General features: G+C 42.6%; 1 protein-coding gene across 1 annotated transcript; it reads right to left on the bottom strand.

Moving 5' to 3' along the window:
• Positions 1-20,688: 20,688 nt before the first annotated feature.
• On the bottom strand, positions 20,689-22,070 carry bola1 (bolA family member 1). Its single transcript, XM_076106838.1, has 2 exons — positions 22,011-22,070; positions 20,689-21,343 (listed from the first exon to the last, which is right to left on the bottom strand). Exon 2 carries the CDS (start codon positions 21,318-21,320, stop codon positions 20,868-20,870), a length of 453 nt encoding a protein of 150 aa, XP_075962953.1. The 5' UTR covers positions 21,321-21,343; positions 22,011-22,070; the 3' UTR covers positions 20,689-20,867.
• Positions 22,071-23,195: the final 1,125 nt, after the last annotated feature.

The raw sequence follows: 23,195 nt of genomic DNA, 5'->3' as shown, positions 1-23,195 counted from the left end.
CATGCAAAGTGTCATAAAAAGTTGTGTGAAGACTGAAAGATGAGAGCTTGAAGAAGTATTAATCTTACGCACATTTGTCACTTCCACACATCTGGCTAATTACTACAGGAAGTGGGCAGGCTTGTCAGATTGACGGTTTCATTACAAAAGTTACAAAAACTGGTCTGGCGGAAAGGTGTGGGAGCGGAGAAGGTTTCAAAAGCCGTTTGATGATCCGACAAGTACTTCGTTTGAAGTGTACTTATGCCTTCATCTCAAATAAAACAAAAACTATATTCACGGCTAGATACCACTCAAGGTAGACTTGTAATTTGGGTGAATTGACCCGTTAAATGTCTTTGAGGGGGAAATAAGGGAAGTTCAGATATAGTTAGTCAAAAGACCGACAAACAACTTCAGCTGTTCAATGTGTTTTAGGTGGCGTTTCTAAGAGGATACACTCAGAAGATCCTCAGTATTTCTTTCCTAAATTGTTACAAAACTTAAAGCACCTTTAATCTGTTTTTTAGAACAATTAAAACGTGTTTTGTCTGTTTATGTATATCTTAAAAATCTAACATAATGCCACGAACATTTAGGACACAGGACCGCTCTGTTTTATCCCTGTACTTGTAAACCATTAAGCAAAAGAAACTGTGATATTTTACCTCACTTCTGGAATCAAACTAGCTCAGATATTAAGTTGTTTACGTGCCTCTCCGTGATGTGCTGAGAGTTTCCCCATACGTCTGACCCCCGTCTCCCAAAATGCGTCTCTAAAATCTCTCTCCTCCACCATCTGACCGCTGCCATTTGTGCATTGTGTGTGTCCAGCATGACTGCTCTCGTCATTTTCCCCTTTGATTGGCCTTCACACAATGTAATCAGTGTTGCAGCTGTCTGAAAAGGCCTCTTGTGCAGTATCTGAGCAATGCCGATCACCCCGACGCGTCCACAACTTTGCTTTTAGTTCCATTCAGGCGCTGTGACAAACGGCAAACTGTCTGGTGAGCATGTGTCAAGCCACTTGATTTAGTGCTTTGTTTGACTGCTCTGGCCCTTTTCTGAATGTCGCCTCCGTTTTGTATGGCCTCACTGTATTGGTAAAAATTGCCATGGCCGTAAGCTTGAAATTTTAATGTACAGACAGACGGAAAGAATTGTCCCACTGTATGTGTGGGTCATTTGATGTACTTCCAATACACAAAAGCTGACTTATTCCCTAATTTTCTGGTTTTTTGAATATGAATAAAATGATGGAGTGAAGAATCAATCAAGATCATCTTCGGGTGTAACTGCACAAAGTCAGTCGGCTCTCTAATGCCGAGGCATAACACAGAAAAATATACGAGGACCAACATATTTTGCATTTCGTAATGTGAAATAAAGATCCAAGCCAAGTAAGTTTCAGGGAAGTGCCATGTGGTTTGAGTTATATTGTGAGCAAGTGATGTGCTTTTAACTAGGTATAACTCTGTGTACTGGACCCCTAAACTGTAGCCAATCCATTAAGACAAAGCTCTCTTGATCCCTTTCTTTAAATCCTCCACCGTGGCTGATTAAATGTAGCCGATTTTCACGCCAGTGCCGTGGAGGCCGCGAGGCCTGAATGGCTCCTCACAGCACGACCACGGTGTGCTGTCACTCCAACAGCATGAGGAGGAAGGAGAGGATAACCAGCAGGCTGAACAGTAAAGGCACATGTTTTATGATCCTGGTTAGACCTGATTGATACATTGACTGTATGTAGACTGTCTTGAGCACGGACAACATGTCACATGTGATCTCTAGATTTTCCTTTTCTGCTCAGCATTCAAGCAAACACACTCTTTGCAAAGTTTCTCCCCAAAGAAACAATCAACAGTCATTCCAAAATTTTATTTGTTTTCCGTGCACTTTATTAAGCAGACGCCATCAAAGCAGCGAGAGAGCTGAACAGAAAAGTAGGCAAGGCAATAAATTACAACGCCGCTGGACCGTAATGATATAACATTGACTTAATTGGCTATTAGCAACACAAAGTTAGCTAACTTAACACATAAATTCTAAATTCTTACAAATACGTTAAACATACTTTGCTGCCATTTTCGACTGGTGCTCAAGTTACTCTCCCCCGCCTTCAGGCTTATTTATTAGGCTGCTTATTTCCGTAAGCTCTGTTCGTTACCGAGCTGTTTAAATTTGTCCAATACCAGTTAATGACCAACTACCTGCCAAACTGACATTCCCCTCAGTCTCAGCTGTAGTGCTTAGTAAATGTTAGCATGCTGCCACGCTAAACTAGCATGGTGAACATGGTAATCATTATATTTGCTTAACATCAGCATGCAAACATCGTCATTGTGAGCATGTTAGCATGCTGATGCTCACTGGATGTAGACTGATCAGACAGAGCGAGATTTAGCAGCCTCTGGCGGTCCTGTGTGTAATGACTGAGTGAGTGTGCACCTCTGTGTCTGTCCACACCTAATCTCACATTCTGACTCACACATTCTCAAAACACCTTTTATTGCCTGTTTCATACTGCCATTGACTGCCTGCGGACTCCTCACTCACCACTCCTAAGCGGAACCCGGCCGGTAGGGGCCGCTAATGATAACACAGCTGAGTGCAACACCGACCCCCAGCGGCTATACTCTGCAGCCAGTAGCCTGTACGACTTTGATTCCGTTGCTTGTATAACGTCAGATGTTTTTGAAAATGAAATCAATAACCAGTCACATGCTGTCTTGGCTGGTAAAAAAGGATTAAAACAGGATGTAGCATCTTCTATCATCTATCAGATTACTGACCTATTGAGTGTCTTATTTCCTGCGTGACTGTACTTGATTTCTCTGAGTAACCTGACTTCTTGCATGCATCGTTTGATGTGTTCACACCTTCATTTTTAACTGTATAGTTGAAATCGGATGATAGATTCAGGTTTTATACTTCTATAATACATTTTTATTGTATTGTGCTGATTAAGGCATCATTTTAAATTACGATGTTTAATTTCACCGACTGTTAGAATAGTTCCCATGATGCATTGACCCTTTTCATCCTCCTCAATCTTTGTTTCATGAGCCATTTCAAAGGAAAATAACCCAATTACAGGCAAATCCAGTGAATTCCTTCCCCCAGATCAGTCCAAACAAAGCATTACTTATGCATCACTTGACTCCCAATACGTGACCCTTCGGACAACAAACTGCCCTCCCCCATCTCCCTCCTCCCTTCTCCAAAAAGGGTGTTAAGACCTGTCCCCACTCTCCCAAGGGAATGCTGGGAAAGGAAGGCCTCCACATCTGTCCCAAGCCTCGGGCGGAAAGAGTGAAGGAACGAGACGGCGAGGGAAACATTCCTTCATCCACGAGAAAGAAAGAAAGAAAGAAGGAAAGAAAAAAGGACGAAAGAAGGAAAGAAAGAAAGAGATGGGGGACCAACGCAAGTAGACGGGAAATAAAAGAATAAGAAAAAAGCGAGGGCTGTTATCTCCGACATCAGTGAGAAACTGAAAGCAGACGGCGAGAGACGGACTGAAAATGAAAGAGTCATTTAAAGAGGGAGATATTTTGTGAATGAGAGATGGATCTTGCCTCCTTATGAAGCCATCCATCACTCCTTCAATAGCCCAGTGGGCAGAAGGAGGGGAGCAGGCACCCCGGGCTCTTCTTCAATAGGCCGGGAGGAGAGGAGGACGGCTGCAATGTGCTGGCGGAGCTGTGATCTTTACCTCCCTCCCTCCTGTGAAGTCAGCAGGGAAAGTGATTAGGCCTGCCTCTCTCCTCCTTCTCCTCCTCCTTCCCTCCATTTTCCCCTCTAATACAGGTTGTAACAGAGTTAGGCCTCCCAATGAGAGCCTGCTGCTAATTTCTTCACCTCACTAATGTTCCACTGTTGCAGACCAAACAAACAAATACACCTGCAATTTATCAGACTACTCCTCCCTCTCCTCCTCCTGTCATGTTACAACCAAAATACATGTCAATTATTTAGCTTGTTACCAGTAAATACCAGACACTTTAAGACACGTCCTCGTCACACAGGAGGTATCTTTTCTTCTTTAAAACATCAAACTAAAGATTACAAAAGATTTTGAAAATGAGAAGTTAATAGTGTTAACAGTGCCATAATTTATCCTAAATCTTACTATTATATTATACTGTACATTGGAGTGACATCCATATGTCTCTGACGAATGTTAGAATCCAGACGTCTGGACCATTACTTTTAATTTCATAGACGCATATATAATCAGTGGCCATTATATACTATCAGGTACACCCGGACAATCTATTGCAATCCAATCCTGCCATAAATTAACCTTTATGTAGTTGATAATGTTCAGTGTTTGGTGACATTGTCAGAAATGTTTAAATTCATTCATATGTTTATTATTGAGGTCACAGTTTTATCTGATGCTGTCCAGTACAACTACATGACTAACTGTGACCTCAATAATAAAACATTTAATTGAAATAACTATTTTTTGCATCGTAGAATTTATGTAAAAAAGCACACTATCCAAGGAATGAGTAGATATGGAATAATTGAACCATCATCACATTAATTAAGTGTTCATCACTTTGACCTGGGTGACAACGTTGTTAAAGTAAAGGCTTCTCTTCTGTTGAGTAGCCAAATCAATCAATATATCCACACAATAATTCAAAATACTGTGTTCATGTCAGAAATGTACAAACATTGAATCTTTAAGATCCCCAAAATGACAAAAAACATCAAATGGATTACAAAAAAAACAGTTAAAAGGTAAAAAATATAACATTTCGGTTGCCTCTTCTATGTTTTAGTTCCCTTTTTAATATTCTAACAATTCAATTTGCCTAATCTCCAGCAGTATTGATACAGAAATGAGATGTGAACACTTTCACACTGGGGTGTGACAACTGTGAGATGTTGTTGACCCCTGTCTGTCCCCTCTCGTTCTGCTGAGGTCCCTTCACGTTAAGGTCACAACCTAGCAGTTTTATTGGCCCTCTAAAGTCATCAGTGCATTGGGATTGGATGAAAGCCCTCTAATGGAGTCAGTAATTGGTCCAGTTTATCAGTTTATTAGGTGCTCTGGCTGTGGGAACAGCTTTGACGTATAAAAGTAAAGTATACATCATTAGCAAAGAACCAGCACCTTTAGTCAAAACCGTTAGCACGACTACGTCATTTGGAAAAAAAGTGTTTAAAAGGAATATTTTCAGGTTTGTTTTAAGGAAATGTGAGAAAATATAGAATGCGGAAGCAGGCAAAAAAAAGAGTCAGCTTTGAGATATTCAAATTGCATCTCAATTTAAGTCTGAAAAGATTCAGGGACCAACAGAAGCTATTGGAAATCAATCAAAATCTTGTGAGCCAAAAAATAAGCTCCTTTCTCTCAACTTATATTTTGTTTTGATCTATTAATCAATTAATTGTCTGACAACCCCATGCGCGCACACTTTCTCACTATTCCTAAACCTGCAAGAGAATCGGTTGAGAATGAAATCACTAACTTAAGCTGTCATCTAGATATATTGTGCCCTATTTGTTGTCTGCTGCTCAGAGAAGTGACAGGACGTCAAAGGCTCCGTCCACGACCTCCAGTAAAGAGCACAGCTTTGGTCTTTGGTCTTTTTTCTCGGGTTCCCCATTATCTGTGTGACCCGTCCCTTTAAAACACTTCGGACGAGTGAAAGGTCCTGAGCTCTGGCATAGATGTCAACCTTTGCTATTCAACCTGCACGCTTGCACACCCCCGCTGCAGGACGAGGAAGCACAAACACACAGACACTTGCAAATATACCTGTATGCAAAATCAAAAGAGACGCGATGTATATATGAAATATCTGAGGTTTGATTCTGTAGCACACACACATCCACACACACACACTTGAATCTTGAATCTGCTGAGGTTTCATGAGACCACAGGAACCTGGTTCTGGATGAGCTGTCAACAAAGAAGAGGAAAACAACTGTATAAAAGCTTTCCCCCACCCTCCACATACTCACCATCCCTCTCCCCTCCTCACCCATGGACTCCTTTCTCCCACTGACCACTGTTCAGAATTGCCCCCTCACCCCTGTGACCCCCCCCATTGGGCCCTTTCACTCCGCGACAATGGCTGCTGGGGGCCGTGTTATTTGAGGCACTAAAGAGCCATCCCTAACCGCCCGCCCCCAGGACAATGCCCACCCCCGCTGAGAGCTTTCTTCCCCTCACCTCCCTAATGACAGGTTTCATCCTCTCTGCCCTGACCCCCGGGAGGGGCTGCGGCTCTCGGCTCGGCCCACCGCCTTTCTGCCCGCTGACCCGCTCCGCCAACAGGCCCGCCTCCCGCTCACTAATACACATATACACACTTTCACCCTCTCACACGGGCTGTTTGCATGCAGGGAGCAGTGGTGGGAAGTAACGAAGTACATTTACTCAACTACTATGCTTCAGTACTATTTTACAGTTTTACTTCACTACATTTCAGAGGGGAATTTTGTATTTTTTAATCTACTAGATTTATTTAACATCTTTAGTTAATGTAAATAAATAATTTCATTTAAAAAAACAAAACAATAAAAACAGCCCATCATTACAGGTCAAATAATAGTCACGGAATGCAATCTATTGGTTTCATGAACATGGACACGAAATGTCGTTCATGTCGCTCAGGACAAAAATATTGCCAATGGAAAGTCAATTGGGATCCTTTTTCGTGGTGGACACACATATTATTAATAGCATCCACTTGACTAAGCAACAGTCAAAGCAGGTGTGGTTTCAAATATCCAAAAAGACCACCGTGCTGTGGTTTTGAGGTTGTGTAACAGACTGGTAACCCCTATGACCTGCCTGTATGTACAGTAGCAAAAACTATCTCCAGCTACAACAACGAAATGCTGCTCGTACATCGTTGCATCAGTATAACCAATGACAATAAAACTATTTTGAATGCAGGACTTTTGTTTGTAATGGAGGATTTTTACATCTTTGTATCGGCACTTAAACTTCATTAAAGCATCCGAGTACTTTTTCCACTGCTGTGTGACAGACAGCAGTGGAAATCAATTTTCAATCAATGAAAAAGGTCCCACAGAGCAACAAGCACGAGCAGCCAGACGATCAGATGGTTTGTAAACTTGTAGCTACCACAGATGAGCTACACACATTCATTTGTACCTTTAAAAGCTGTATTGTTACTAACAATAATAATCATTTTACAGTGGGAATTGAATAATTTTTATTTTTTATTATTTTGACTAGCTTGGGGATTTGTTAACAACGTGTATGACCGCTCATGTTTTTTGCCCTGTTGTACCCATTTTGAGCTAAATTCAGCAATCACTTTGGCACTTTAGCTTTCAGACGTGTTCGGACATCACATCACACAAACTGGCCTTAAGACGTAACTGATATGTCCCGGTTCGAATCTGACTGGGGACTTTTGTTACATGTTATCCGCCTCCCACATTGTATCCACAAAGAAGATAACTCCACAAACTTGCGGCTGTTGTCAGTTAAAAACACATTAACAGATATCCTAAACCAGTCTGACAGTTTGCTTGTAAAAGAAATATCTCGCCACGTATTCACATGACAAAAGTTGAAGAAATGTGGCTTTGTCTTTAAGTTGGAAACCTGTAGTTCAACCTCTAGACACCTTTAGGTTCTGTGATCCTGCTAAATATTCACACAGCCGCCTGTTCGCCTAATTTAACCTCACACTCAGCTCATGGCTGTCGACAGATGAAAAACCGCCGCCTCTCTTTTACAGGTTTTGGAAATGATTCAACGCCCTCCAAACACCCACAGGGTCAGGAAACGTACTCAACACATTAGCAGCCTCACAAACTCTCAATTCAAGTCAACTCCAAAATTCAGTCGGACATTCTTATGCGACAGCTGCATTATTCTCTCGGACAGCGTGTTAAAGGAAACCTCTAAGTCATCACTTACAAGTTGTCACTCACAGGCTAAGATAGTTTACTGTTCATTCATTATCCGAGCCTGAAGCATTGCAACACCTTTCCTCACGGGGGAAATCAACCTCTCTGCTCCGATGTAACGTCTGTCTTTGTGATGGAGATGTATCGCTGTCAAAGGGACCAATGCTCATTGGCTAGTTTAGCAATTAAGCTTGTGGAAACTCAAATAGCTCGAGCCGAGAGGAGTTACATTCCCTGTGGTTAATTAATGACAATGATTAATAAAGTTAGTCATTTTTTTCTTCATTGTGTTTTAGATGGAGACACGAGAGGGAAACTTTCTTCCTGTGTTGCTAATTAAATATTCCCCTCGTCGAGTATTACAGAGTCGATTAAACAAATAAGATTGCATCATGATTCCACACTAAAAAGCTGCTAATACAACAACCAGATGATAATATACAGCAACATATTACCATCCACTCACAAGAATGTTCAGTGGCTAAAATGTGTGGACAGTACAAGTGTGATTAAAGGAAACAGCGGACCAACCGCCGAGTTTGTAGCTTTGAAAAAAGAAAGAGAGAGAGAAATTGTCTTACGAGTGAAAAAAGAGAAAGTTGTTGAGGTTCCTGAGTCGGCATTGAATTCTGTCAACGCAGAAAAAGTGGATTTCACATTTTGGGCCAAAATGGTCCAAAAGAAGCTTTTACCATTTGATTCTGAGACTTAAAAACCTGCCTTTTTGAATTAGCGGACAGTGGCACAGCAAAATCCTAGCATTCACATACCAGCCCTGCCTTCCTGGAGCATCTGTGCTCCTTTAGCAGGTATACCTGCTGCACACTAATGTATTTCTGCCTCAACGTGTGGTCAGATTGATAGTTTTCTCCTCGGAAACATGATCTGATGGCTGCATTTGAAAACACCTGCCGGCAAGAGACGCCGACACTGAGATCACTTTAACCTGTGAGCACTCAAATGGCCTCGGACCTAGTAGTCTGACTCACCGGATGTAGACTGTTGGGAAAATAGTCTGCCATCGGCCGCGTATTTCACACAGCATTCCCCTCCCTTCTGCATCCTGGGCTTACCGCCACCCAAAATTATTGTTTTGATTCCTTTAAACCAATCGCAAACAAGCCACAGCATTTTTTCCCCTACAGCAGAATGATCATGCGTGGAGCCAGTTTTTTTTTTTAGCGCTGACACACTGCTGTAGAGATACGTCTGGCTATGCGAGACTACTAGGCCACTGTAGCTGGAGGGCTAACTGCTAACACGCTAGCCAGCTGGGACATACTGGCACTAATCAGTCACAATAGCTCCCCAAGTATATTTCTATGTTCAGGAACTGTGCCACTGACTACCCCTGACATTTTGTTCTTAAGATTATACATCATTAATTTAACCATCGTTGTATTTGTACCATTGACTCTTGTCTCATAACTCATTTATACTCTGACAGAGGAGGTTGCAGGTGCTCAATACAGAATTCAGAGAATATCTCTTGCCTCCACACCAAACCAAAAAACAGCGTTCAACCAGTTTGTCAAGAACGTTTATTACTGCCACCAAAGGTTAAATGAACCTGACACTGTTAAGTGTTTGGAGAAAGAGAAAGAGTTGCCACCATTTAACAGAAGGGTGAGTGGCGGTGGGCGTCTTGCTGCTGCTGCTGCTGCTGGGCGCTGAGGTGGAGAGAGGGCGAGAAAAGCAGCCGCCGTGCAGCAGTGACATGAAGGCGACAGGTTGTGACAGGATGAGCCATCGGGCTGCAGGGCGCACAAGTAGGAATCTTTTCACTTTCTCACACAAAGACAAACACACTCACGGATACATGCATTTCCCAATCAGACAGATCAAATGTCTTTCTTTTTTAAGCAGGTGTACACGCTAACATAAATTGTTTAGTGAAAGATTAAACTCACACACACACACACATCTTGCACGCTAACTTGTGCGGAGATTTCTGACACTACAAACGTTATACCGTCATGCATTTGTTCACTTTTTCTTGTACACAGAGTGGAAATACTTGAATGGACAAGAATACTCACACACAGACAGGCCCAAACAGCCAAACACACACACGTGTGGGCACACAACTGTACAAAGCTGGATTTATGCCTTTATCCTAAAGGCAATTACCAGCCCTGCCTACCTGGAGCATCTGTGCTCCATTAGATGTACCTGCAACACATAACAAATGTATTTCTGCCTCAACATGTGGTCAGTTTGATGGTTTTCTCCTCAGAAAAAAAAAGTGAGCACTCAAACGGCCCCGACTTGGACATCGGAAACTTTCCTCCAGGTGATGGTAAGTTCACTGAACTGTTCCCAAATGTATTTGACAAATTTGTCACTGAGCTTGAGGTTAATCTGTTTATCAAGGCTGGCGTTTGCAAATGTTATTTTGCTAGAAAACAACTCCAAAAGAGTCAATGTGTTATAGAAATGCATAAAAAAAACAAATCTACTGTAGGTATATGTTGAAGGTTCTCTATAGGATACTCTATTTGCTATGTAAAGATATAGTGGGGTAATGTCTACCTGACCAGAGCATGAACTCACTCTTCCTCTTTGTGTGTTGTAGTCCTGGCTTCTCTGTACTTTGTTTACATAGCCCGGCAGGCCTCGCATTTTAGTGCATGTGAGCGTGCCCCACTGGTTAGTTCATGGTCGCTGCTCTGCACTGCGTTCATACGGCGGTTTACCTCTAATAACGCCGCCCCGACCGTCGGCATCATCACGGATGCGTAGCACCCACTCTCCAGTTCCCCCCAGGCAAACACTGTTGGCTCTTTTACACCCTTAGCGCTATTAGCACTGTTAGCTGTGGCCGCCGCCTCAGCGATCTGAATAATAGATTTGCTCTGAATTTCAAATTCAGCACCTTTAGTGAACCTGTTTTGCAAGTATTCTTGGTGAGAGTACGCAGGTGTGTTCTGGATCTGACCGGTATCGGTTTTTACCAACGAGTAGGCCTTTTAGGTACTGATACTTGTTGGTCATGGAGTGTCATATACTGTAGTTACATGCCACATATTATGCCCCCGTCTTTACTCCACTCTGCTAAACCACACACGCCTCACTGCTTGTCCACAGCTCCTCCCTGGGGGGTCACAGTGGCAAGGAGGGAGGGATTTCACGCTTGACCTTCCCCTCACAGCTTTGTGAGCCCCTTCACTCCCGCCTTGATTCTCTTGACCTACTTGGTCATCCAGGAGCAAGCCACTTATAATACCTACATCTTACCCAGCAGCACGCTCGCTCTCTCTCTCTCCTCTCTCATACACACACATGCACATCTGTCTCGCACATCTGTCTGTTGGTTTCTCTCTCTGCAGGGATCTGTAGCGGTGGCCTCTGACTGTGACTGATGCAAAAGTTTAGAGATAAAGATTTAATCCCTTTGCGCCAAATATTGTTTGAGACCGCACACTGAATTCTGGGAAATGCATTGCCTGCACTCTCCAATCCTTTTGTTTGTTTTTTAATCCAAATCTCTCGGGATCTCTCATGTGTTGTCACATGTGTGGAGGTCTACAACATTCACAACTTATATGGAGATGACTTTCCTTACAAACACATCTATAGGTATAAAGGACTTAATCATAGAGCTGTACATTATATTGAACAATTCAACGCTTAGAATTATTAGGACTGTTTATGGTGGGAGGGTGTCACGATCATCAACTAGTAATTTGTTACAAATTTACAGTAAATCAGCAAAAAGTGCAATCGTGCTGTAATAGCTTCACCGATGACAGTCGCCCTTTGTACCAAGCTCTGGGAACCCCCCACCCCCCCTCTTCCTCATCCTTTCTCACCCTCCCTCACCCCTCTACAGCCCCAGAGGAGGTGGATGGAGCGTCTGCAGCACTCAGCGGCATCCAGAGCCCCTTGTTTCTCCCCCCGGCGAGCACCACTTAAGGCCTCCTGTCTCACACTGCAGCCCCGCCGGTAGTTGGGAACCATTTTCTACTCAGATGAGCGCAAACAAAGACATGCATGTGCGGGAGCGAGGAAGAGGGAGGAGGAGGAGGAGGAGGAGGAGGCCATTGGAGTGTTTGGTAAACAACGAGAAAGCCGAAGGGAGCGGCTACACGGGAGGAGACGAAGAGGGGAAGTGGAGGCGAGGGAACACGAGGAGGAGGACAGAAGGGAATCGTACTCTGAGATATGACTGAGTCGGAAGCCGGTAAAGAGCTGAGTAAAGAAAATTGCAGGGGCTTCCATGTCACAATCCGCGGTTGAGCTGATCACAAAGGAAGGGGACGGCACACCTGGCACTAAACAAACACATATGTATACACAGACACAAAGCTGGAGCTGTACATGGTGCTCTGTGTGGCAAGCATGCATCCTCCTGCACATACAATGTAAACCACCTGAAAGTGCAATCAGATGTAAACAACATCCAGAACTCACTCACTCATTCATTCACACACTCAGCATTCATAAAGGCATTGCTGCAGCCACTACAAATGACAGAAAGTGTGCACATCCCTTAAAGACACCCTGTAAGCTCTTCAGTGTTACCCTGAGCCGCGTCCTATTCTGAAGATTTGAGGGTTGAACCCAAAGATGACAAAGTCTTCATATCAAAGCCCACACACTCCCAATTGACCCAGCGCTCCCCCTGACCCCGTTGTTTTATTTGAGCCCTAATAACTCTCCTAATTAAAGCCCCTTCCTATTATTTTTTTTCTCTCTACTCCTCTGTAAAAGGCCTGGGTTTCAAAGTGCTAATAAAATAAACTGAAGGGGGCCCATTTCTTTATTTGTATGTGTGTGAAGAGTGTGTGGGAGAAGAAGGCAGGGAGAGGAGGGGGGTGTTGGAAGGACAGAGGTTTTAGGTTCAGAGGGGGGTAAAAGAAACAGAGGTCAGTGGAGACAAAGAAGTGCGAGACCCCGGGGTCAAGCTGCCTGGTGTCCACAGTCACCGGCCTGGCGTTGTTGCAGGGCGAATGGCCCCGCTTGTATAATCGCCGGGGTATGTTTTGTCCACGAGTGTAGGATAGAATATATCACGGCGCTGCTGACAGATGAACAATAGATCACGTTTTGTGGAAGTCCGAGTGGAGCCTCCGCAGCTCCTTTGAGCTGGCTGGTACATCTGGAAGAGCCAAGATTAACCCTGCGTTTACTGGCCTCGCGTATAGCTGACCCTTTTGACCCAAACTGCAGCTTCAACAATATCGCTTATTGGTTAATATAGGATTCAAAGACACCCTATATATGTGGCATCAGGGAATCATCCTCTTAGAAGCGAATGGGATACAATCAATACAAAAGTGTTGCGTGTTGTTAGGAGAGCATCAGCAACTGACTGTTTGAAAGTGAAATAAAACACAATAGCGGCTCTCTGAGGCTGTACTTTAGCGTGCTCTTCATAACAATTCTAACATGCTGATGTTTAGCGAGTATAATGTTGACGATGTTTACCCTCTTGCAACCACAGACTGAATATAAGAAGTGGACGTAGTCACCCATTGGTTTGTGGACTACAGTTTTGAAGCTTCTAGTTAGGCATTTTGACTCCATTCTGGTTTTTTTACAACCAGGAGTGACACGATAGGGTGGAGCTAAGTACAACCCAACACTAAATAGATTGTGAAAGGGTTAAAGTTCTAAGAAGAAGACGTGGACGACTCCTAGACCGAACAACGCCGTGGTAGCGGCCTGTTAATCACAAGGTAGCCCTAAATCATAGACCATAATTTACTAAATGAACAGCATGCAGTATTGAATACTTGAAACCATAGACTAATGTTTACAATGTTTACTGAGGTAATAAATCAAGTGAGACGTAGGGTCATTTTCTCATTGACTTTATACAATCAGACTTATGAGATGAGAGGAGTCGCCCAAATTTCATGACAATCCATCCGACAGTTACAATTCACCTCAAAACCACAACTGTTGGAGCTAGAAGACAAGTCAGGGGTTCACAAAAATCACCAGGATTATATCTCTGGGAACCATGAACGTCTGCAGCAAATTGCATATCAATCCATCCGATAGACCAAAATGGTGGACCAGCAGACACAAATTGCCACTCCAAGAGTCCCGCCGCTATCATCCCCACAAATTGAGAAATAATAACTAACACAAACATTTATGTATGTCATCTAAAACCAGGGTTCAGCAGGTGCAAAGTGACACCACTGCCCGCATGAGAAAACCTGGTGCTAATCAATTCCTTTTTTTTTATGATATTTGAAGCTCAGCCATAAATGTGCTCAATCTCTGTTAACGCTCCCCTCGGTTTTACGATGATAAACATGTCGGTGTGGAGGTTTATGAGTGCGGCTGGGTCTTTCTGCAGCGACTATAAAAGCAGCCATGTGAATGTCATATGCTTCATGGGTCTGCTGCATGTTCCTGTGCGCTGGCTGCCATTCAAATACCCCAAAATATTCTCAACGCCGTTGTTTGAATAACTTACAACCTTTCGACTAAAAACATCAGCACTGAGCAATGCCCGAGGGGAGAAGCAATAACATAATAAGGTGATATGATAATAGCTTCAGGCTGTGCATGAGATTTAAACATGATCATATAGGGTGTTGAGTACTCCAGGGGGTTAAGTGAACGTAATCCTCGTTGAGACGCAGCGCTAAAGAAGGAGGGAAAAGGGAGGCAGAAAAAGTCATGTGTCAGGGTTCAGCCATGAGCAACTGGGAGCTCTGGGGAGGCTGAGGGACGATTTGGGGGCTAATCATTAGAGAGGGCTGTAAAAATGTTGAATGCAAGTTGATCAGCGGTCAAAAGAAGTTTATGAGGTGAAAAGCCTCTTAAGGCAAAGGGTAACTAGCCAAAGCGTGCAAACTGGGTCGCAGCTTGCACAGAAAAATGATGTGATTGACAGCGAGTGGAGACGAGGGGGGTGCAATAGGAATGAGGCACAGGTTCAAAGCTAGCGCGCAGGAAAGGGAAGATCACAGGGGTTGAGCGAAAAAGGTTGAGGGAAGGTACAGCGGGAAGCCACAGAGAAGGCCTTGAAAGAGCCTTATCTGTGACCCATCTGTCTTGACATGCACACTCCTATGGTTAGTGCCCTGGAGGGGAGGGAAGGGGAGACGCATGCGTGTCAGTAACTGAGTGTGCAGGGCTTAGGGCTAAGGCCTTGGCCTGTGCACTCTGGCCCAAAAACCAGCCTAACCAGCCCTATGCCTCAACGCCCCCAGGAGAAACTCTCATGACTTACTGCTGTGATCATGTGATTGACTGAGCCGCCCGCGCAGGAGGAACAAAAAAACAAAACGCATTAACAAAAAAAGGCCGTCACACATCAGTGGAGGTACAGATGTTACTTTCTTTGACAATACACTTTTTATCAGGGGATTTTTTTTGAGTCGTAAACAGAGTCATTTCGTTATCGATCTAAAAACAAACACAATAAATCACAGGCATCAAGAACTTTTAAATTGCCAGTGGAGTGAGCCAGGAGAAAGGTGGCATTCCTGTTTTACTCCATGACCTAACCGCTCATTTTACTTCATTAGATGCCTGAGAGGTTAAGTGAGGAATTACAACCAGCTGTCTTGTTACTGATACATATTTACACTTAAACATCCTGAATGTAATTTTCAAATCACCTATTTCAGAAGTCTTACATCACCGGACTGTAAGTCCATCATTCCCAGTCTCATGTCTATTCAGATACACTTATTTCACTTGATATCTAGTGTGAAAATAAATACTTAAAATCAAAAAATAAGTTTGAAAATTAAAGAGAGTTGATCAAACTGTTGTGTTATCTGTCAAGCTTCAAATGCAGATGTTTCATCTGAATTTAGACCCAATATTTACACATCATTTGGACTTTTTTTCATCGTGGGGAAGCCTTTCAATGCCTCAACAGTGTCGGACCACTAGGCGCTGACCTGTGATTCTGTATATATAAAACTAAGCTTCAAATCACTAAAAATACACTTCACTGATTTGGAATCAGTTTGTGAGGTCCTTGCCAGTTCCCACTCTTACTGTCCACAGCAAATATCTATCAGTCCAAGTTGTTTTGCATCAAATCCAACCTCCTAAGATGTGTAACTTTACTTGCATGTACAGCACACCTGGGAGATTTACCATAATGAATACCTGATGTGGTGAAGCACTTAATTCCGCCTATAAAATAACTCCCTTCTTCCTTCCTGTGGGCCCCGGCTGTTGTTTATCAAACGAGGTAACGTCCTGTCATGTGACCCCTCCTCCCTCCTAGAAACCCACCTGTGTGGACTTTTCTCTTAATCCCTCTCTACCCCCCCTCTTTTCTTTTTTTTTTTTGCTGTGCGCTTTGAATACTTAGACTACGGAGTGTAACTAATTCTCCCACACAAGGATATTGTCTTCTCCCTATCTCTGCCTTTGTCCTTCCCTTTAAAGCTGGCTATTCACTGATTTCATTAGTTGGCGGTGTGGTGTGAGAGAGAGTTGGCTTAGGGGGGCCTTCCCAATTAAAGGCCTTAATAGTCTATTACCATCACCTTAAATTCAACTCTGTTTTTTTACACACAAAACCAGGCTAAAGACGAATCACCAGGCCAGTGTGGGAGCTTTTAAAAGTCATTCTCTGAATAATTAACTGTAATTAGGACTGATGGTTTTGCTTCAAAATGTACTGTTGTACTATTTCAATATTTCAGGGACAAATATGTGTCTTTTGACAGTTTTCTTTAATGACGAATCAGCTTTTGCATTGAAAACAACAAAAGTAATGATTGTTGTTCCTAGTGGGGGTTTAAATTGAATGTGTTTAACAGGCGGCTCTTCCTACACACATGCTGCACAGATCCTGCAGCTGACCAGGCGGCCAGAGGATAAAGCTAGTCCCCTGGGAGGACCAAACCACCCTTTCTCAGACACCCATTTGTCGTAGAACCCCACCCCACCTCCTCCCTCTCCCTCCCGATGGATGACCCTGCAACCAGCAGGGGTCAGCTGCGCAGAAGGAGCCCCCCGCACCCATGCCCGAGGTCCGGAGCCGCAGCGTAAATCAGAGGCTGTTCATCGCGGGAACCCTGCCCTGCCCGAGGTCTCAGCCCAGCCTGGCACCATCTGTCCCGGGGCTCTGACGCAGAGGCAGCGCTGCCAAGGTGGGTTCCCACTGACCTGCTGCGCCCTCCAGGCCATATGGGCCAGACCTGGGACCGGAGACAGATCCATCACACTGCAGTATGGACATGCTAGAGGAGGCTTGGTGCACTGGTCTACTGTAAATTAACTCTGAATGAGCTGATACAGTACACAACTTAAAGGAATTCCTCACAATAGAATGCAAACCATTACGTTGACAACACAAATACAAAGTGTCCACAAAAACTGGTAAATGTAAGTCAAGCTTATTCATGATATTGTAGAGCTATTTCATCAAATCACGTTGTTGTGTCCATCCCCTTGTGGGAATGACATTGATTCGCGTTTCAACAATTATTCAAGTACTGTAAAGTACTCTTATACTATATTTGTGCATTTCCATTTCATGTTACTTAATACTATTCCAAACGCTGATCACACACATTGATGACTCAGCATTAAAACTGTAATAAATAATAATAATTCACAGGAAGCAGTTTTCTGCAAGTTGCATACTTTTAATCTTTCTTTTTTTGCTAATGGCACTTTTATGTACATTTTGAATGCAGAACTTTTGCTTGTAATGGAGTATTTCTACATTGTTGTATTGGTAATTTTACTTAAGAAAAGTACCAGAGTACTTCCTCCACCACTGGTCAGTATAAATGAACTAACATTTTAACCCATTCATAAACATGCCTACATAAACATTCTTGGTTTAATAATGTACACATAACAGCTTGTGTATGTATACAATTTAATTTAGCTTTTTAATTAGATGGGTTTAATGAGAAATAGATTCATAAATGGACGCTTTGCTATAAAAACTACCCCTTCTTATCACACTGAGCAAAAGCATCTAAATAGACTTTGATATAGTGCACAACATCTCCTGCATACGCAAGCAATAACACAGGGTGGAAAGAGTACTGTATTAACATGTAGAAGTACTGTTACTTGACATTAGTGTTACTGAAGTGGAAAATTGCTACTCAAGTGGGGAAGCAGCCTTTTTGAAGACAACACAGAGTACGGTAAACAAAAAACTGCCAATTTGGCTTTTAATGAAGTCGTACTGATCATCACTCAACATTTCCTCAGAGACTGATCCATGAAGTTAAAAACAAACTGAAGTGGACTCTCCTCCTGATTACACCTTAATTGCACAGCTGTAGGCTACTCTCAAACTGCTGCTTTTTTTTAATGCCAAAAGTAGTAGATTACCTAAGAATATGCAAGAAAAACAGCGAAAAGTGCACAGAAAAAGAAAGTCAATTAGAGCGCTCGCAATTCCACCTCTGGCCCAAACGAGTCACAAACGGTGACCTGACCGACCTTGTTATTTTGCTGAATAACTGCCACAGACTAAAAAGGTGATGTGCTACTCACACATGTAAAACAGCCTCAACCTTTTAAGTGCAAGACAAGTCTCTGCACTCCACCTCATCACCCTTGATGACTTGACGTCTTTCCCCTCTCCATCACAACAGCACCTGGAATAGTGACACGTAAATCTCATCGGCAGAGACAGTCTGCGGGTCCCGGGGCAGTGCAAGCCCAGCTTATTGCTTTCTCCCACAGCCCCGACCTTGCTTCTTGCCCCCTTAGGCCTGGCTCTAATGGGCGAGCAGGGGTCATAAAGTGGTTGTGTTACTGTTTTCCTTTTTCCAAACCAGTGACACCAGTTGTTCACCCTCCTCACCGGGGCCTTTTGTGAGGCCTGACAGGCTGTCAATTCCAGGCGGAGGATGATTGTAGAAGACGACATGCGTTACCTCGAGGTCACACCACATTCCATCCACTGAAGTCCTGTCTTTATCAGCTCGTAATAACCTTTAATAGCTTTTTGCAGCAAAGCCTTACAAGTATTGCTTTGGCTCTGCGGAGTGCGTTTGGTGCCGTCTCATTCAAATCTAGACATGTTTCTTAAAAGAAATGACCTGAAGCGCAGATCATTCTTGTAGATGAATGATAATTGGGGTAAGGGATCGTTGTTTGTTAAGACTCCCACCAACGATTAGTAACGTATATTTGTTGTCTCATCCCTCTCACAGGCTTGAGGAGTGATTTTTGGCCGTCATCAGAGTTTGAGGGGAGGACGAGAAGACCTTCACTGTGACACAAACAACCCCAAGACACAAATAGACGCCCACCCACACACACATGCAGTAAAGAGTGTGTCATTCTGAGAACAAACTGCCGAACACTTTCTACTTTTGTCCTCTGGTTTGTTCAGCCAATTACTGAAAAGCTATAATAATGATGATCCAAGCATTATAATTGAGCCACTGTTTAAAGAAATGCTTCTTTTGTAAATTAAAACATTTGATTTAGATGTTATTTAGTTTATCAAATGTATTGGGTGGTTCTCGCTCAGTAGTCCTGAGATTACTTGCAATACTTTATCAGTAGATTGTGTTTTTATTAAGACTACATGTACAACCATGACAAAATTTGACTTCTAGTTGAATAATGAAGACATCTTGTATTCATCAGCCAACTCTCTGTAATTTGTTCACATACTGCCCTCATGTGGTGAACCAGCAGTACTGACATTATTCTCCCAACCATTTCATATGTCAACTACTTTAAGCAATGGTCCCTGTCAAACATCACAAAAAGAGGTTTTGGCACAACTTGTTGAAATAATGTCTTACGATAAGATATAGTTGTTTGTTATTTGAGAGGGTTTTGATATAACTGTTTTTCCCCCAAACTATTATACATCATTATAATAAGGTTAAGTGATTATTTGGGCCTTATAGAAGGATGTCTATAAAAGATTATATTCAAAACATTTGACCAACAGGGTGGAAGGCATACAAGGCTTACAGACACCAAATCAGAAATGTACCAGATGACTCCATCTCATTTATGTTTTTAAATTAAACGCATTGAAGGCTTAAAATGTGTTTGCATTCATGGCACCCTTCGTAAGTAATCCCTTTGCTTTGAGCACAACAAATATTGCTGTTGTATTAAATCTTGAAGGGGTTAAAAGGAAAGGTTCAGATGTGTATCAGTCTGTCTTAATACTCCCATGACCATAATGTAGAGTTGACAGTCACTACAGATAAAGATCCTGAAGACAGCGAATCATCAGCGATCAATATTTCAAGTTACATATTGGCATGCGAGTATTTTATTTAGATAGACTGGAAAACGACGCTTTAAATTAAGGTGCGGGACCTGTTTCTTAAGACTTAAATGCAACAACAGTGCCTCATTGTTTCAGTCAGATACAGTTCACAGGTTCAAATATCGTACCATGTTAATTAGCGTTTCAGGAGAGACCGCTGCCACTCACACCTTTTCAGTTGCCAACTGCGTCTGTAAAGAGTTCATGTGTAATAAATTCCTCCCTGGTTATTATTATATAAACTTTCAATTATGACTTGCAGAAATGTATTTTTTTTTTTCTTAAAGAAAACTGTTTATTTTAATTCACTAGCAGAAATGCATTCTTAACCATCAAATCTTCACCTCTGGTCCGTATTAAATGCTATTACTGCTCAGACAATAGAAGCTTTTCTGACAATAAAATGACGATACACCATCAATCTGAAATCATTGAGACAGAGCTGTGAGCAGCAGCACTGATCTGGAAGGTCCTCACATGATTTCCTCTGTATTGAATTAAGAAGTGCAAAATACCTGCGACCACCTGTCGTGAAACGGGCTATTATAGCATTTGTTTGACTGCACTAAATGTACCCCGAAAAAAACATTGCTGACTTAGTGTTTACAATTCTTGTTTTATTATGATAGAATAACCATATGAACCCATTTTGTATTGAAATCTGCAACAGAACCCTGACTGCCATTACATTAATGACATTGATCTTTATACCTCTCCGAAAGCATTCACTGCCTTCTTCACAGTTCAGTCCAAAAGCTTCATAGTCCACAACCCTTCACTCCCGCCCGGCCTTCAGTTTCTCCTCCACCGTGTGATCCCCCCTTGAGCCTCCCATGCAAGGTGGACTCTTAGCCAGGGAGGGGTTACTGCCCCACTGCTCAGGAGTCTTTGCCTGGATAGCCAGGGCATGAACGCAGCTACTCAACTCTTCTTTCAAAGCCTCGTTCACCAGACGGTGGCGCTGTATCAACGGCAGACCATCAAACTGCGAGCTGACGACCAGGACACGGAAATGGGATTCAGAACCCGGGGGCACGGCGTGCATGTGGCTTTCATTGTGGACCTCTAAGTGGTCCGGCTTGAGTTTGTCGGTCAGTTTGGTTCTTATAGACCTCTCAACGGGCCGGCTCTGGTCTGGATCCATGTGTGGTCTGAAGTGGGCCAGAGGCCGGCTTAAGGCAAGACTGGTAGAGATGGGCCGAACACAGCGGAGGACAGTGGGAAGCATCGGAGGTTGTGGCAGGAGACCACCTATGAAAGCCAGATGGGTAGAAATACAGGTGACATGCCATTTAATGAGCGGAAAGATATTCATGTTGTGGTCGGCATACTGATGAGATAACAAGCTTTGGGGTGTATTAAAACACTGCACTGGTATCGGCTTACTGCCTGTTATCAGCAGATACCCTGAGTTAAAGAACTGGAAACGAATTTAGAAGAGACAAAGCTGGATCAGTGCATCCCTAATGAATCACAGGTCACCTGCTGTACCAATACATAATAAAGTCTCTTAACTAAAGACCTCCATAATAAACATAATTGACACCATGTCAAAAGCTGAACCGTATAATATAAGGCAGAAATGTATTTAAATATAATGTACAGGTTAACGTTATATGTAACTGCAATGGTGCCTTATACGTTGTGACATTTAATACCGGTAATGTGCCTGTTTGGCTGATAGCTTGGTGGCTAACCATTCAAGCTAAACGTAAGCTAATTCACTGCTCGTTTGCTAGCATTAGCTGTTAGCTGCATTAGCTGCTTAGCACAATAAACACCCAAATATGTAAGAAAACTGAGAATGTAATGGCGTCTGTAACAGGTTTATAAAGGGTAATGTATCGGTCTGTGTTTATTAATACACTTAACTAAGTCATGACGCAAACGTGAAGAGTGAATTTTGTGAACTACTCACCTTGTAAGTAAAGTCAAGTTGCGTCGCTGGTACCATACGCAACACTCACCGGAAGTGACAGCACACACGCTGGGCTGTGTAGTTTTTAATGCTTTGTAGTCCTGTAAGCGGCATCGCTGGCAGCTACAGGATATTTAATCATTGTCTGATGTTAGAGAGTGGATCAGAATGAATACAAAATGACAAGTGAACAGTGGTGGAAAATTGTCTAGGTAGGGCTGTGCCACATCCAATACATTTCGGCAAAGATCCCAGTATGATTTAATGCAAAACAATTAAGGTATCAAAAACGCATTACTACTTTGCAGTTCAATATTTAACATTTATTCCAACACGAAAAAAAGCAGCATTACGGAGTAAGAGCGCGTATGTGTGTGTGTGTATTCATTGTAACTTATGGTTGATTTTTAGTGCATGTCTTGAAAATCAATATAAATTATAAATAAATATAAAGCTTCAATTGAACTTTCCCAGTTTCACATCTCAACCGCACTGTGGCTTTTATATATAAAAGCACCCTTTTACGAACGTGGCTTCAACATATCGGGTTAAACTACATTCTCGCACCATGCCATCCTATGAACGCAGTCGTTTACACACTGGTCGTGTGAGAGAGATGTATGTAACTTGTGGTGAGAATGCCAGTTCATCTTAATCTAGGTTGAACACTGTTGTATATCAATTTTTTTTTTTTTTTTCATTTATATTTTGCACGAGGTAGGCCTACTAATTTTTCTATTTTTTTAAAGTGACAATCTTTAAGTGTTTCATTTAGATATAAGGGTCTATTGCTGAAGGGAGGAAACACAATGATGATCGAGCATATAGCCAAATAATGACAGTATTGCAATACATATATATATTTGCAGTATTACGAACTGGGTGTGTGTGTGGCGATAAAGTTGCTCTATTGCACTTTTTCTCACAATTCTGAAAAATAGCATGTTAAGTAATTTCGGACGCAGCCAAAAACTCCAGACGTTTAAACTTTAAGCACAATTGCATCGTTTTCACTCAAATAGACTTTCTAAATAACCATGCCACTTTAATGTGTGCAATGCTATAATGGCCAGCAGATGTCGCCATCTTACCACCTGGGGGATTTTGGAAAGGCACGCATTGTTCGAGGAGATTGTAACTCTCTTTAGCAAAGACTAAGGATATACTCAGTCATTTTGAATGTAA

Source organism: Anarhichas minor, unplaced genomic scaffold, assembly GCF_050575085.1.
Source record: "Anarhichas minor isolate MPS153535 unplaced genomic scaffold, ASM5057508v1 ptg000035l, whole genome shotgun sequence".
Lineage (NCBI taxonomy): Eukaryota > Metazoa > Chordata > Actinopteri > Perciformes > Anarhichadidae > Anarhichas > Anarhichas minor.
The sequence above is the reverse complement of the archived record's forward strand: the minus strand, read 5'-3'. Positions and strand labels throughout refer to the sequence as shown.

Coding starts and splice junctions, on each gene's coding strand:
- bola1 (XM_076106838.1), bottom strand. CDS start 21,320: ATGCTTCCCACTGTCCTCCGCTGTGTTCGGCCCATCTCTACCAGTCTT.